At 32.1% G+C, this 15,369-nt stretch overlaps 2 protein-coding genes across 2 annotated transcripts; both read right to left on the bottom strand.

Moving 5' to 3' along the window:
• Positions 1-1,600: 1,600 nt before the first annotated feature.
• LOC139890545 (protein SUPPRESSOR OF GENE SILENCING 3-like) lies at positions 1,601-6,710 on the bottom strand. Its single transcript, XM_071873419.1, has 6 exons — positions 6,629-6,710; positions 5,237-5,908; positions 4,396-4,690; positions 4,043-4,287; positions 3,043-3,155; positions 1,601-2,054 (listed from the first exon to the last, which is right to left on the bottom strand). The coding sequence occupies exons 2-6, from the start codon at positions 5,906-5,908 to the stop codon at positions 1,862-1,864; spliced, it is 1,518 nt and encodes a 505-aa protein (XP_071729520.1). The 5' UTR covers positions 6,629-6,710; the 3' UTR covers positions 1,601-1,861.
• Positions 6,711-8,052: 1,342 nt separating this feature from the next.
• Positions 8,053-12,118, bottom strand: LOC139890544 (protein NRT1/ PTR FAMILY 6.2-like). The gene is made up of 6 exons (XM_071873418.1): positions 11,989-12,118; positions 11,727-11,829; positions 10,390-10,607; positions 9,482-10,023; positions 8,922-9,265; positions 8,053-8,705 (listed from the first exon to the last, which is right to left on the bottom strand). Exons 1-6 carry the CDS (start codon positions 11,989-11,991, stop codon positions 8,200-8,202), a joined length of 1,716 nt encoding a protein of 571 aa, XP_071729519.1. The 5' UTR covers positions 11,992-12,118; the 3' UTR covers positions 8,053-8,199.
• Positions 12,119-15,369: the final 3,251 nt, after the last annotated feature.

The raw sequence follows: 15,369 nt of genomic DNA, 5'->3' as shown, positions 1-15,369 counted from the left end.
CTTCTGGTTCCTATGTACATAGTTTAATGTATAAGGCTCCAAAGTGTAGATATTGTTAAGCAGGTTGTTTTAGTTTGTTATTAGTCGTTAATGACGGTTAGACTGTTGTTATAGCCCCGTCAGAAAATTGCGTGAAATGAGTGGACGTTTTTTGACAGAAGTAACCGCCTATAAAGCGGCGTTACTAAATAGCTTTAGTCGGACCCGTGATTTTTTTCCTACCCAATCACAACCTCACGTCTCATTTTTTCTTTTCTTGATTTATTTTTTTATTACCCAACTTTCACTCATATTTTAACAAATCACCTAACAATAATTTAATACTTAAACTTAACAATCACATTTAAAGAATGTTAAATAATATCTTGCTACGAACTTACTTTTTCACCCAATATACATAATTTGACTACACCTCACAATCAGAGTTAAAAACAGTCTCAAAGAAAAATATAACAATCAGAGTTAAAAACAGTCTCAAAGAAAAATATAATTTGACTACACACGGTCAAGTCAGAGTTAAAAACAATCTTATAGAGTAGCTTATAGTATAGAATTGATCATCCTCATTTTGTAAGTTGTAACGTTAATATTAATAGTGAGTTTAATCATCAATGAAGTATTTCAATTGCCCAATCGATTGTTAATTTCCGCATGAATTCATAGCAGTTAATATGCTGAATTAAGTTTGATATTTAATGGTGAACTAATGTTAGGATGACAATGGTCACCCGATCCATTGAATATTCACTCAATCCACCCGTTTTGTAATGATGTGGATGAACGTAAATGGATATGGATACGGATATGGATATGGATGAACCAAATTTGATATGGATATGGATATGGATGAAAAGTTTTATCAATAGATATATCCATTAGCACCCGAAATACATATACAGATACATGAATATAGATATATGCTTACATATTTACTATTACAAATGCATTTACCATTAGATTTATAGTTTGTTTTCAACATTATAGTGAAATAACTATGATATATTACAATAAAACACGTATATCTAACAAAATAAATATACAAATTACATATTTAATTTTTATAATCTATGTTTAATTGTAAATTCAATAAATTCTGTCTATCTTCGATATGATTATAGATTTTTGTGGATAGATTGTAGTTATGTCATGTTATAATTATTTAAGCTATAATACGTTTATGTTTTTATCGCATATTAAAAAATATTTAACATTTATTTACAACGTAATATCTAATGGATATCGATTAACCCGTCTAATTCAGCAGATATAGATATGGATGGACGAACTGAAATTAAATGAATATGGATGATAAAAAAACTAAATGAATATGAATATAACATCACCCGATCCATTGTCATCTCGTCTAATGTAAGTTTAGTGCTTGATGTTGATTTTCTTTTCATAATTTTTTTAATATGGAATTATTTTTCACCATTCAATGCAAAACATCCAGATTTTTAATGAAAATTTTATAGATGATGGTGGATGGATATTAATATGTGCAACAGAAACTTCAAAACTAGACTGGATTTAACCAAGACCAGATTAAACCTAAACTGAGAATAAAGAGGGAAAAAACAAATTCTGAACTGAAAGTCTGAAACACTAAATAACACATACCGATAATTGGGTTCAAGTGTTCAACTACACCCCCTACAGTATAACAAGATAATACTGTATTAGTCCTAAACACAAGATAAACCTAAGCAACATCAACAACGTCGATTGAAGATGCAAGAACTTGCACCCACAATTAAACAACGTACTACTTACATAGACCTCAAATAAATCGTAAAACGACGAGGTTAAGGAAAACTAAGCATAGAGTCATTAGTTAGGATTAGATAGCTAGCATGAAGTATCAGCCTTTGACTGAGTGCAGTTTCTTAGTCAACCGATCCAACTTTGAGTTAAACTTCTCTTCGGTCTCGATCTCTTCTTTCTCATGCTTAAGCTTCAATTCAGCCATCTCCTGTTCATGCAATTTCATCAACCTCTCCCTCTCTTCCTCAATTTCCTTCATTTCTTTTTTCAAGTTTTCATCCTCCACCTTCCTGTACGTGTTCATAAAAATTAACAATTAGAGCCTAGTGATAAGAACAGCAAGAAACATGCACACATTCTATCTTTAAAAACGTAACACTTAAAGAATAGGTGGAACTTTTGGCGGATCAGGCTAGGAAAGGTTCCAATGGATCAAAACATATTAGTGTTAAACAGGTTGATTATAAAAGGGGCAGGGTTAGGTTGAGACCCACAAACTTGTTTGTCCACTTCTAGTATCAAGAAAAAAACTCAAAGTTGTAAAATTCGCGAGTCTGTCCGGACCGAGTCTGTCCGGACCTTGGAGGGACGAGACAAGGAAGAGTTGGGTGTTGACCAACGTTGACTGTTAGTAATAAATAAATAAAACATACATACATATATATATATTACACATAAATATATAAATATATCCATACGATAAACACAAATATGTCAAAGATAGATATATGGCACAAAACTTAATTTTACAAATTACAAGCTTTTTTACCTAACTTTGACTTTGACCCGACAATTTTAGAGTCGACTGACATTTAAGGCGTTCTTGGACGACTCGGGGCGGGCTAGTCCCCAAACAGACGCATCGTCCGACTTTTACAACAGTGTAAAAACTATTGTTAAACTAATTCAAAAACTACGAGTCAAGTACAACTTACAACCTGCTTGATCTATTTTCCATTCACCTAACATTGTAATGTGAATCTTTAAGTTATCAAAAATTGCCATCTGTACTGGTATTGTTTCAGTGAATAGGCCATTCAAGTGAAGCTACCTTAGCTGACTACAACACGTGTATATAGAACCTATCTTAGCTGACTACAAGAAACATAGAATACAGTGTACCAACTGTATCAGACGGGTGACATTTTCTGACTGCTACTTTCTTCATTCCGAAAAAAATAAAAGCTTTATAGGTCATAGTCAACAGTCCTAAGTTTCATAGGAAAGAATAATAGCTCAAGAAGCAAAAAAAAAAAAAAAAAAAAAAAAAGGTAATACCTCTGGTGAGTATCTGCATCAGCACACGATTTCTCAAATTCTTTTTTGTGTGCATCCCTAGCATCTTGAATCACCTTCATTTGGTCCTTGAAGAATTTTTCTTGAAAGTCCATCTAATTGCAAAATATGACCACACAAAACGGTAATGAATTATAGGCAGTCGCATTGCAAATAGGAGTCCCACATAGAACTCATTAAACATAATGAGAGAGTACATAAAAAAAGGTAAAAGGTTTTCCCGTTCGGGCTACCCGGTAGGACAAGTAATCCGACCCCATACTCTGAGTACGCAGTCCTGCACGATTACTCCTTAGCTGTTTCCATTCCATCCCATCCCTGGCCACCACTAAATATCCGTCCTACACAGGATTCGAACCTGAGACCTCTTGTAAGGAGCTCAGGGCCCCAACCACTCGGCTATCTAATGACAGAGTACATGTGATACTATATAAAATGAATTTTAACTACACCTCAGCTTGCATAGAACTATACCTGGCAATTGAGACCCATTCTCTTAAATTTGGGTTAAATGGGTCAAACTCTCGGGTCAATTGGGTCTTGAAAAAAATTAGGTCTGACAATGTAAACCAAAACTTAAAAAAGATCTAATGAGTTTTTCTTCAACCAATTGAGTCTAGTACAAAATATAAAAGAACGGGTCAAACGGGTATCAAATCCTAAGTTCAAAAAAAAAGAGAGCAGGTCTAATGGGTCTTGTGAATGGGTCAAATGGGTCAAGTATAAAAAGATTCATCCGTCAATAATTTATGAAAGCATTAATGGTTATATCAATTATTATGTATATTAATATTTTCTTATATATATATAATAAATAATAAATATTAATAATAACTAAAACCATATAATAAATGTAAAAAATCAAGTGTAAAAGTATATGATCTGTATGGACCTATTTGACCCATTTGACCCGTTACCCGTTTCGAGCTGTTACCCATAGAACTTGTTATATAGTTTCAAACTAAAACTAAAAATTATGTACCTCTTCTTGATTCTGTTCATGGTAGATCTGCGTTCTCTGCCTAACAATTTTGGACTCTTCTTTGAGTTTCCTCACCTTCTCAGACACTAACCTAAACGAATCTTCGAGTGCTTTCATACTCCTCTCTTGTTTAGCAATCTTTTTCTTATACCACACCAATTCTTGACTGTCCTTGTTCAGTTGCTTCAAATTCTTCATCACCTTTTCTTGATGCGACACCAGCTCAAATTTCACCTTTAGTTTCCCTAAGAAAAAAAAAATCCAAACTTTTCAAAGACACTGATAACAACTGCTATAAATGACAATATAAACAAGCTGGGAAAAGATAAGTAACATGTAAAACAAGTGCATACCAGGTGAGTGTTGGTTAAAATTGTTCAAATCTTGTTCTGTTGCCATGAAGCCATACAGCTGTCGTTTATCATTGGGATTGTACAGATTTGGGTGCTTATTCCAAGCATCTCGGTCTACAACTTGACGTTCAAAATGTTTACTTAAACGTTCAGCCTCTAAATATCCGATAGCCGAGGTGTCAAATATTAACACACTCATCCCGCTGTGTCCTTCAGGCCCAAATGAATTCCGGGCTTTCACAGGTTCATAAGACTCGAAGTATTCAAGAAGCTCTTGAGTTCCCATGCCAAGCCACTGAAATTACAATTCAAATGTAGTAAATCTCATGAGATTTAAGATATTAAACCCACAGTTAAGTTTTAAAATGCTCAATTTTCAAACTTTAATCAAGACCCGTATTTGAATTGTAGCGATCGTTGCATGTTCAGAATCACATAATCTGATAATGAACTTGTATATTGATCTTATAGATAAGTTAACAGTCAAAACAGGTGTAACTTGCAACAGGTCTTTCAAATGGGTAGCAAACACTTTTTTGCCCATTATTCAAGGGTTTTTTCTGTTAAAAAAATTAATTTCTTTGATTACAAGTACAAAACGTGATTACTACTCCGTATTTGACATGTTTCCCATATAGCAAAGCTTGATACCCGCTTGACCCATTTAAAAAAATGAACATAATTGACCCATTTGAATAAATGAACAAAATTGTGACACATTTGAAAAAATAAACAAAATTGACCCATTTGAAAAAATAAACAAAATTGACCCATTCATTAAACTCATATCTCAAAAATAAATTAAAATAACCACTAGAACACACAAAAACAACAAATATACCTTTCCATTTTCATCCTTTTCAAGCTGTGTATTCATAACAATCACCATCGGTGGCCAAACAATTTCACGATCTTCAAACTCCTTATCAAGTCCCTTCCACTTTCCATACATTTCACCAGTTTGCACTACCATAGCGCCCCTCCTACACAATTCTTCATCTAAAACCTCAGCAAAATCCCAATGAAGCCTCGGTCTTCTTGTCCCTTTAGTTTTAACATGAGTAAGAAAAGACTTCATTCCCTTAAACCAGTAAATAGAACCAGGACCATCCCTACAAGCTGGACAATGCCATTGTCTAGCTGGTTCATTAATCTGATCAGCACTCAAATTATCCAAAGTTCCGAAAAATTCAGCTAACCACGGATTCTTTTTACGTGAATCGTGACTCTTTTGACTGTCATCAGAATCATAATCATCGCTCACAAGTTCATCATCGGACCCATCACTTTCATCCTCCTTATTAACTTCCACCAAATTATCTGCAACTGTTTTCTTAACTTTTACTGTATCCCAAGTCGCCCAGTTACTCCTACTTCCGTCTCCAATTACGTACCCTTCGGTTGATTCCTCCCACCCTTTCTTTCTGCCCCAATTCAAGTTCATACTTCCTAACCCCTTATTCAACTGATCGATATCCACATTAGACTGCGGACCATCTCTGCCTGACGTCATCTATATTAAAAGAAAACTCAATGTCAGATTTCATATATTCATTTCATACATTTGAAAAGCAGAGCACCATGAATCAAAATGTGTGAGAATTGAACCACAAGTTGCTATCTAAAAGACTAAAATGCATGTATGACAAGTGTTCAACCAAATCCTGTTCACTTTCAAATAGGATAATAACGTTTAATTTTACAATTCGAGTCATATTAATGGAAAATTTTACAAATTTAACAGTTAGATACATAGATCATAGATGCATGGATGACTTTTCTACATAAAATAAAATTATTTATTAATTCATACACATAAAAAAGGCATGCCACCGACCACCAGTAAACGAAACCGGTGATAATAGAACCCCAAGCAACTATCTAAAGTACTACGCTTAATTATTGTTCAGGTGTTCAACCAATTGCAAAATTAAAAAAATAATAACCTTAGTGAAGGATTTGAAAAACATAAATTAGCAGTAAATGATTCAAAAGCCAGTTAACAATTTGTTAATTAAAGTTACTAAGAGTATCTTAGGGTTTAAATAGGGTTTTTGTGTTTCCTAGAAATTAAACTCCGCTTAGGGTTTTGAATATGTAGAAATCACACATTGACACATAACAGATAATTGATCATAAAATGCATATATACATATATATAGGCATAATATATATATAGGTATATATATATATATATATATATATATCGGTGATCGCCGATTAGAAAGATTACCGGAATGTGGAATTCGTGGGTAATTGGAAAGTGGAGTATGAAATAGTGTGTGAAAATGAAAGTACAAAAAAATCAAAAAGTAGGAATGAAAACTTAAATAGATGAAGTGAATTTAATAAAATTAAATAAATTTAAATTGAATTAAATTAAATAAATACGGAGTATATATCAGCAGAGCAAACATTATGTGAATTTCTTAATAATCATGAAGTTTTTATAAAATTTATATAATTACACAAAGTTCTATAATTTTCTTGAACATTTTATAAAATTTAAAACTACCAACATATTAGAATTCTTAATAATCTTTCTTAAGTGGATAAATATATTATATTATACTATGTATCATTCAAACATAGCCTTTGTTCACGGTATTATTATATTATCAGGAATATTTTTGTCTTTTTACTTATTAGATATTTACCCTGTATTACATTTCATTTCGTTTGTATATGTAATTTTTGTCTATATACTACTACTAGTCTTACATAAGTATCTATTCAATTCATTTAGCCAACAAAAATAAGTATGTAACCATTTGGGAATAGCTCAGTGACCATCGAGTTCTCTGTAAAATAGAAGATCTGGGTTCGAATTTTAGTAACGCCTAAGATCGAATTAAAAATGGATTCTTGACCGGAGGGAGCGCCAATGTGCGCAATTCACCCAGTTACGGGTCTCGTCGTTCGGGGGACTCATCCCGCAGGAGTTTTATTCGCTAGTGGAAATCCAATGTTGTTATTAGGAAGGTTTCATCTGCGAACCTAAAAAATAAGTACCTATAGAAGTCATTTAGCCAACAAAAAATATCTATAAAATTCATAATCTAAACATACAATATATATTTTGTACTTCAAATATTTTAGATGCAAGATGGTATGATGAGTTGTATAATAATTGACATAGTAATACTGAATTGGTTAATTGAATTTTAGTTTTGAAATTGAATATTAAACTTGTTAGGAATTTAGCAAGCCTCAACAAGAACTTGACAACTTTAGGTTATCACTCAACGCAAAACAAGCGATGCTTTACGCTTCGGGCTTTACCAAGCCCACAATTGTATTCGGGCTAAACTGGGCTTTGAGAAATATATCTAGACCAAATTGAGTATTCTAAGATTAACCAGGGCGTAATTGGGCTTAAGAGTACTTAATCAAGTTTTTTAGGCTTTGCTAAGGTTTACCCAGGCCCAAACCTGTTTGTGCATTATTATGTATACTACTGGGTCGACCCGACCCAAATTTATCTTTATAGCTTTGAGCCCTTTAAGATGTAATGCAACAATCATTGTTTAATTGATTTAACATAGTCGTAACTTATAAGGCTAATTTTAGTTTTAGAGTTACATGTAAATCCTAATGAAAACCACATCAACAAGACTCCAAAGCTATTTAATTAGCAGTCAATTTAGGTTGAGTTTAAACTTGTCTACGACTTGTTTTCAGTTATGGACATCAACACAACTTAAACCAGATAACTAAATGAAACTCCTTCCTTAATAATTTTACATGAAAAGTAACCAAACATATATAAACAACAAAACACACATTCTAATTAACCATTACTGATCAAACCATTTCCACATTATCTATTGCGTTATCATCTTTCTTGTTCCAAGCTGCCACCCCAAGATAAACAACAAAATTGATCACACCCAAAATCGCTAACAACCCATAAAAGCAATCTAATCTTCCATGATCTATGTCATCTGCAAGCCACCCTTCTCCTCCATGGCTTCCGGTCACCTTTTTCACAACCGACACAAGGAAACTACTCATGAAAAACCCGAGTGAAAGTGTTGTTAAAAACAACCCGGTGCTCATTGTCTTCATACTTTTTGGTGATCTTGTGATGAAAAAATCTAGTTGGCCTGTATATATAAATGCTTCACCTGCACCCACCAAAAAGAACTGTGGAATGAGCATGAATACGCTTATAGGTAGTGATTTTTCGGTGGTGGTCCCACCAACGGATTTAGCTACCGATAAACGCTTCATTTCAACCACTGCCGCCGCTGCCATTCCTAGAGTGGAAAGGATCAAACCTAGCGCCATTCTTTGTAGATCGGTGAATCCTATCATCATAAAAAGACACGTCTCGTTAGTTTAAGGGTGCGTTTGATAAAACAGAATAGTTAAGTACTGAATGATTCAAAATTTGAAATATTCAAAGATTCTGATTGAATCTGAACGACAATAACCGGTTTGATAATCATTCTGAATGAACTTTATGAATGGTTTAAAACGAATGTAATATATAATCCTACATATAAAAGATGATGTGTACATACCTGGTGTTCCTTTCCATTTCTTCCATAACGGGATGACAAAACAGTCGTAAACGGCACAGGTAAGTAATATGGCAAGCACAAAAAAGACAGTGAGTGAGCCTGCAGGGATTTTAAATCCGCCGATCGATCTTTCCATAGTGGACGCTTGTTGGACCGAGAAAGTTATCATCTGTGCGTAAGCCGTCCAAAATAGTATAGTTGTTGCCCATACAGGTAACAACCTAGTCATCATTTTAACTTCTTCCACCCTTGTCACTGTGCATAATTTCCAAGGATTTGGAACAGAACCCGAATTAGTTTTCACAATATCTCCTTCTGCTACGATCGCTGCCTTGTCTAAGCACCTAAAAAAATAGTAAACGGGTCAATCTGGGTTCTGTTTAAGACAAAATGGACCAAGTGTATTTGTGGGTTTACACAACCACACTTACCCATTTTAGCCCATACCAATTACTATATAACATGTTTGATGTTTCAATCTGGACCCGTTAATCAACCCATTCGATCCACCCTTTAATTTTTATAAATATAATCAACAATAAGTTACTTGAAAAAGTTACCGAAATTGATCTGTGTGACGAATTCTTGAATTATCGGAGGAGTTTTCGTGCAACATGCCATAATCACAAGGAAGATTCATCCTTCTCTTATTTACAGCAACAACAAGTACTTGTAAAATACTGACAATGGGGCTTCCTGCACTTTTTTTGTACCGATATCTTCTAGTCCCAGACAAGATAAGCATAATAGCAATAAGCATTGAGATTGTACAAATTCCATAAGCCAAACTTCTACCAATTTCATCTTGTATGTACACTAGCACTGTAACTGCTGTAAGTGTTCCAAGACTGATGAAAAAAAAGAATCTATTGAAGAAATAAGCCATTTGTGTCTTTTCGACTTCATCTTTTTCATCAAACTGGTCTGTACCAAAACCCGATACGCTTGATTTTAGGCCACCTGTCCCAAGTGCAATGAGATATAAAGCAAGGTAGAGGATTCCCATTTGAAATCCATTTGCTTCTTGGCAGTTTTTGTTCGAGTGACATGCTGGTGGCCTTAGGCTTGGCAATTTGGTTGAAAATGCTAGTGTGCCGGTACCCTATCATAACCATAATCATAATCAAAATCGAGATGTGATATGATATTAAGAGATTATAAGGTGAAAGTTGCAACATAAAGAGGCAACATATCACGAAAAGTTTGTATCTTTCAACTAATGTTTTAATTATATATAGACATGTCGTTTGATATTGTTGCTAAAATCAAGAAAATGTATCGCCAAACTAAAGTTATTATCAATATTGTAGGTATGTGTAGATATTAACCACAAATTAAGTGCATTTGTTTTGTGATCAAAAGGCTTTTGGTCTAGCGGTATTTTAGGAACTCGTCAATCCCGAAGTTGTGAGTTTGAGTCATGTCAAAATAAAAGTGCATTTGTTTTGTGACAGTTTGGATGACTTACTAGTGTTTGAATAAAGGCAAATATGACAATAGTTTTGAATCTGCCAAGAAAAGAGTCAGCTAAAAAGCCACCAAGTAGGCACAACAGGAAAGATGTTCCCAAAAAATCAGTGACCACATTGGCTGAAGTTGAGCTGGGCAGGTGCATGGTTCCACCCAAATATGTTACCAAATTAACTGCTATTCCCATTGTTGATAGCCTCTCAACTATTTCAATCCCTGTCACAAGTCAAATTCAAGAATCTTTATTAGACTTTAATTCTTAATTTTTCTTTAATAATAACTTAAATATGATATGATGATTATGTTATTAATTTTTCACTTGTTTTGGGATTTTAATTGATGATGAATATTCTTGTTTTCACATCTACAGTAGAATAAAAGATGACAAAGTTTGTTGGGTTGGTTGGTTTGAGATAAAATACTAAGATTTGACATCATTAATTATATTATACCTTGTTATACCTTTTTACAAATGAAGGAAGAATTATCTTTTACTCTTCTTAATGTTAGGAGTGGGATGTTGAATGGACCTTTCTGATTAAGGGACCACACATATCTCAATTATTTACAAGGTACAATGATTGATAATATGCATATACCATATCTTTTTGATAATACAAAGTTATTTTGACTAATAGTAAAGTAAAATATACTAGCAAGTTAAATGTGATAGATACTCTTCAATAAAGATAAAAGCCATTTAATTAAATTGTTGATGTACGCAAGTATATGATGAAAACTTTTTACTTCCTTGTGCTTTTCAAAAGTATGCATGAAATGCTACATGGATAATATGATATTCATAATCATGAAATTTAGCTTTGCAATTATTTTAATAAAGTAAACTTTGTCATAATTGGAAGCCAAATGCATGAATCATGCACAAAACCTTGCGTAACAATTTTTGAACTACTTCTATTCAAACTTTCACAGTATATGCCTATTCGACGAACGAATAAAAGTTAAAGAAGATGGGATGATATCGATTAATTAAGCTAGACCTATCGTCTTCTTGTGCACTCTTGATCAGTCAGATAGATAGCAAAACAATGAAAAAAAAAAATATGTTTAATAGAAGCATATATGAAGATGCCAATCACAAGACTACACAATAAGATCTAGCGGGGGTGGTCCATTTTTTATCAACTTAATTTGTCCTAGCAAGCCAGATAAGCTAACTATGTTTGTTTGTGCTCAAATATGTTTACTTTAGCATGAGCATGTGAACCCAATTCACCATTGGTACTCTATGTATTATGCATATACTCACATAGTCACATGCATATGTTCATATAGGTTAAAATGTTAACCAATCAAGTTGCGAATGGAACTCACCAAGAATTAAGGCAGCAGGCACCCAACCACCAGTTTTCGACCTATCAGCCGGAAAACCCTTGTAGTCCACTGCATCCGCAACCGTCCAACTCATTTTCTCATCCTGCAAACACAAAAGAAGAACCTTTAAATTAAAATAAACCATTCGATAAAAAGTTAAACATACATATTAAGGCTTTAATAAAGTAATGATCAAGGACTAGGGCCGGTTTGAGATTAATCAAGATTGAGGTTTAAGTAGAAGTTGAAATTAAGTACTAACCATTGTTTCTTTAACTAATATCTCAATTAAGTCTCGTAATGAAATAGCTTGAAACCTTGAAGTAGTAAATAAAACTCTCTCTATCTCTCAAAGTTTACTTCTTCACATTTATAATTTTGATGAAGGACTTGTCTTTATATAAGCAAAGGAAGATGTACAACTCTAAAGGTGACACTCCACTACCCATTTTGAGAAGATCATCTAATGTGATAGAGATTAGCCCTACCATATTTTTGTCTACATTTTTTATAGTTATAATTGGCATTATATATATATATATATATGTATTTCAGTACATTCCTTTGGAAATTATACTATAGTTGATTGATGTGGATTTGTAGTGGAATCTAGAACATCTATTAAAACTAAATCCATTATATGGTCTCTACTTTTAATCTTGTTGACACATGCATATATAGCAACTCAAATGCTCTTTTACTATGTGTAGATCTGTATGGTACAGATTGTATCTGTTGGGCATATGAGCCATAATCAAAACAATGTGTGGTACATACCCATTCGTTCGATCTTTTCTTTGAGTAATACGACTTGTTCTTAGTGCATTTGCTACCCCACAAAAAGCTAAACATCCAAACTTATTTCTTTGTCATAATCTTCTTTCGGCTTTCGGTCTCTCAATCATGCATATATCGTTTCCTTGGGAATGTATATGGGCAAATAAGGAACCTATAGAGAAAGAATTATGTTAAAGAAATCGATAAAAATGTGTGTACCATATGCGATATATTTTCAAGTCTTAGGTGTTGGTAGCCTCATATAGTATGATTCTTGGAATGTATAGTCAATTTTCAAGATTTTACATAAAGTTTAGTGATCTTACATTATCATGTTGTATGTTTGATGGTGTAATTGACATTGGGTGTATTAGGTATAAGTGATATTGCATGTGGTCCAACATTTTTTTCTTTCATTTGGTGGTAGTAGCCTAGTAGGCCAAATTAAACTGGTATAGTATATACAGTATATATTATGCAGGGTAGGTATGCATGATATTAATATCAAGCTCTTAGAATTGGAAGGTATATTTTAGATGATGTGATATGTATCAATCTATTATCAACTTTGAATCAATTTTAATGTCAACCGGTAATTTATCTAATTTGAGAATTCAATGCTCTAAAAAAGTTTTTTCAAATGAGTTAATTAAACATTAACTGAAACGTGAATGTTTAAATTACCCATTTAAAGATCCTTTATCTTGATAATCTTATTCATACCAGATCGCATAGATGATTTTGTTAGAACAAGATAATTGTACCTTGCTGCTATTCTTATCACCACGATTAGTTGTGGATGACACATTCCAAAACCCCAAATTTCGTGTATTGTGCTAATTTAATCGGCGTGACATGATGTATACGAGAAGGCTAATTTTAAAAGATTCATCACGTGGGGAGATATCTGAAATGTCATAAGAAACTGAACAAGTTAAAAGTGCCGAATTCATCTTCAACAAGAAGTAATGTGACTCAAGCATGTTAAGTTGAAGATAATCAAAGTTTCTTTCTGTAGTGACCCGTCCTAATCCACCTGGACGAAGTATTCAACAGCTGGTCCCATTGCGAGGTTCTGACCTCTATATGCCATGAACGACTCCGTGTAATATCTTTAAAATGAGCAAATGCACAACGGAAGATTTTTTTTCAGACCTGAGAATAAACATGCTTAAAAGTGTCAACCAAAAGGTTGGTGATTTCATTAGTTTATCATAATCAATATTCATTTCCATCATTTTTATAGACCACAAGATTTAAATTCATAAATAAGGTGCAGGTCTGCTCACTGCTGAAAATCTATTCATACGAATTAAATACCTGGTAATCGACATTAACAAAATGCATCTAGAATATCCCCCGCATACCGCATTCGCAAATATGCTCACAGCATATAACAGGCCACTCTTTTAAAAATGACGGTTGTGTACACCTCACAAACAGGTCATTCCTTTTAAAGCTAGCGGTTGTATACTAAAATCGAAGTACTAAAGCAGTTCAAATTCTCTGACTGGGGCTTGTCAAGGCCCATAGATCTATCTTTAGGATTCGCGTCAATTAGTGGACTGGTTCACTAATTCTTAGATTACCAGACTATAAAGGGGTGATATCCGGTGTATTCATAACTCAATCGTAGAATGTTTTTAAGTACTTGTGTCTATTTCGTCAAACATTTATAAAAGCAGCGCATGTATTCTCAGTCCCAAAAATATATATTGTAAAAGCATTTAAAAGGGAGCAAATGAAACTCACGATACAATATTTTGTAGTAAAAATATTCATACAACGATACTGAACAATGCAGGGTTGGCCTCAGATTCACGAACCTATACCATTCATATATATATTAAAACATATACTTGTAATCGAACAAATATATATGTATTTATTATTAGTGATATAATTTTTATATTAATAACCTATATATGTCATTTTATATATATATTTTAAATAAATAACCATATTAATATAGTTAAGTTTTGTATTTTATATATATATATATATATATATATATATATATATATATATATATATATATATATAAATATAAATATAAATATATATATATATATTTTATAAATATCTTTTGTTTGTTAAATTAATGATAATACTAATAACAATAATACTAATAATAATAATAATAATAATAATAATAATAATAATAATAATAATAATAATAATAATAATAATAATAATAATAATAATAATTTTAATTATAAAAATAATACTTTTGCTGCTATTACTAGTTAGAATAATAGTTTTAATAATTATATAATAATAATGTTACTCATGATAATATTAATAGTAATACTTATAATGATCTGATAACATTAATAATAATACATAATGATAATACTAATAATTTTTAAATGATAATACTTATACTAATGGTAATACTAATAATAATAACAATAATCTTATTAATCACATTAATACTAATTATAATAATATTAATAATAATAATAATAATAATAATAATAATAATAATAATAATAATAATAATAATAATAATAATAATAATAATAATAATAACAACAATGATATTAATAATTATATAATGATATTAACTCTATTACTAATAATAATTTGTATTTATGATAGTAATTATAATAATTATTATAACAATAATAACAATAACAATAATAATAACTAATAATAATAATAACAATAACAATAACAATAATAACAATAATAAGGTAGTAATAATAATAATAATTTTGATAATGAATTATACCTTCCAAAGCTTTTCTAAAAAAAATGCCCCGAACCGAGCTCGAACCCGAGACCTCCCGCTCACACACAAACACTCTAAACCATTCCTCCATTTTATTATTTCCTGATTATAATGAAACTGAAATATATTTAA

The sequence above is a fragment of the Rutidosis leptorrhynchoides genome, chromosome 2 (assembly GCF_046630445.1).
Source record: "Rutidosis leptorrhynchoides isolate AG116_Rl617_1_P2 chromosome 2, CSIRO_AGI_Rlap_v1, whole genome shotgun sequence".
NCBI lineage: Eukaryota > Viridiplantae > Streptophyta > Magnoliopsida > Asterales > Asteraceae > Rutidosis > Rutidosis leptorrhynchoides.
This window is presented reverse-complemented; position numbering and strand designations above follow the sequence as displayed.

Excerpts from the sequence above, each read along its gene's own strand:
- LOC139890545 (XM_071873419.1), bottom strand. The coding sequence starts at position 5,908 with ATGACGTCAGGCAGAGATGGTCCGCAGTCTAATGTGGATATCGATCAG. Across the intron at positions 4,691-5,236 it reads AAAAGGATGAAAATGGAAAG|TGGCTTGGCATGGGAACTCA; the intron begins GTATATTTGTTG and ends TTGTAATTTCAG. Across the intron at positions 3,156-4,042 it reads ATGAACAGAATCAAGAAGAG|ATGGACTTTCAAGAAAAATT; the intron begins GTACATAATTTT and ends TTTTGCAATTAG.
- LOC139890544 (XM_071873418.1), bottom strand. Across the intron at positions 10,024-10,389 it reads TTGCCTTTATTCAAACACTA|GGTACCGGCACACTAGCATT; the intron begins GTAAGTCATCCA and ends TGGTTATGATAG. Across the intron at positions 8,706-8,921 it reads GAAATGGAAAGGAACACCAG|GATTCACCGATCTACAAAGA; the intron begins GTATGTACACAT and ends TTATGATGATAG.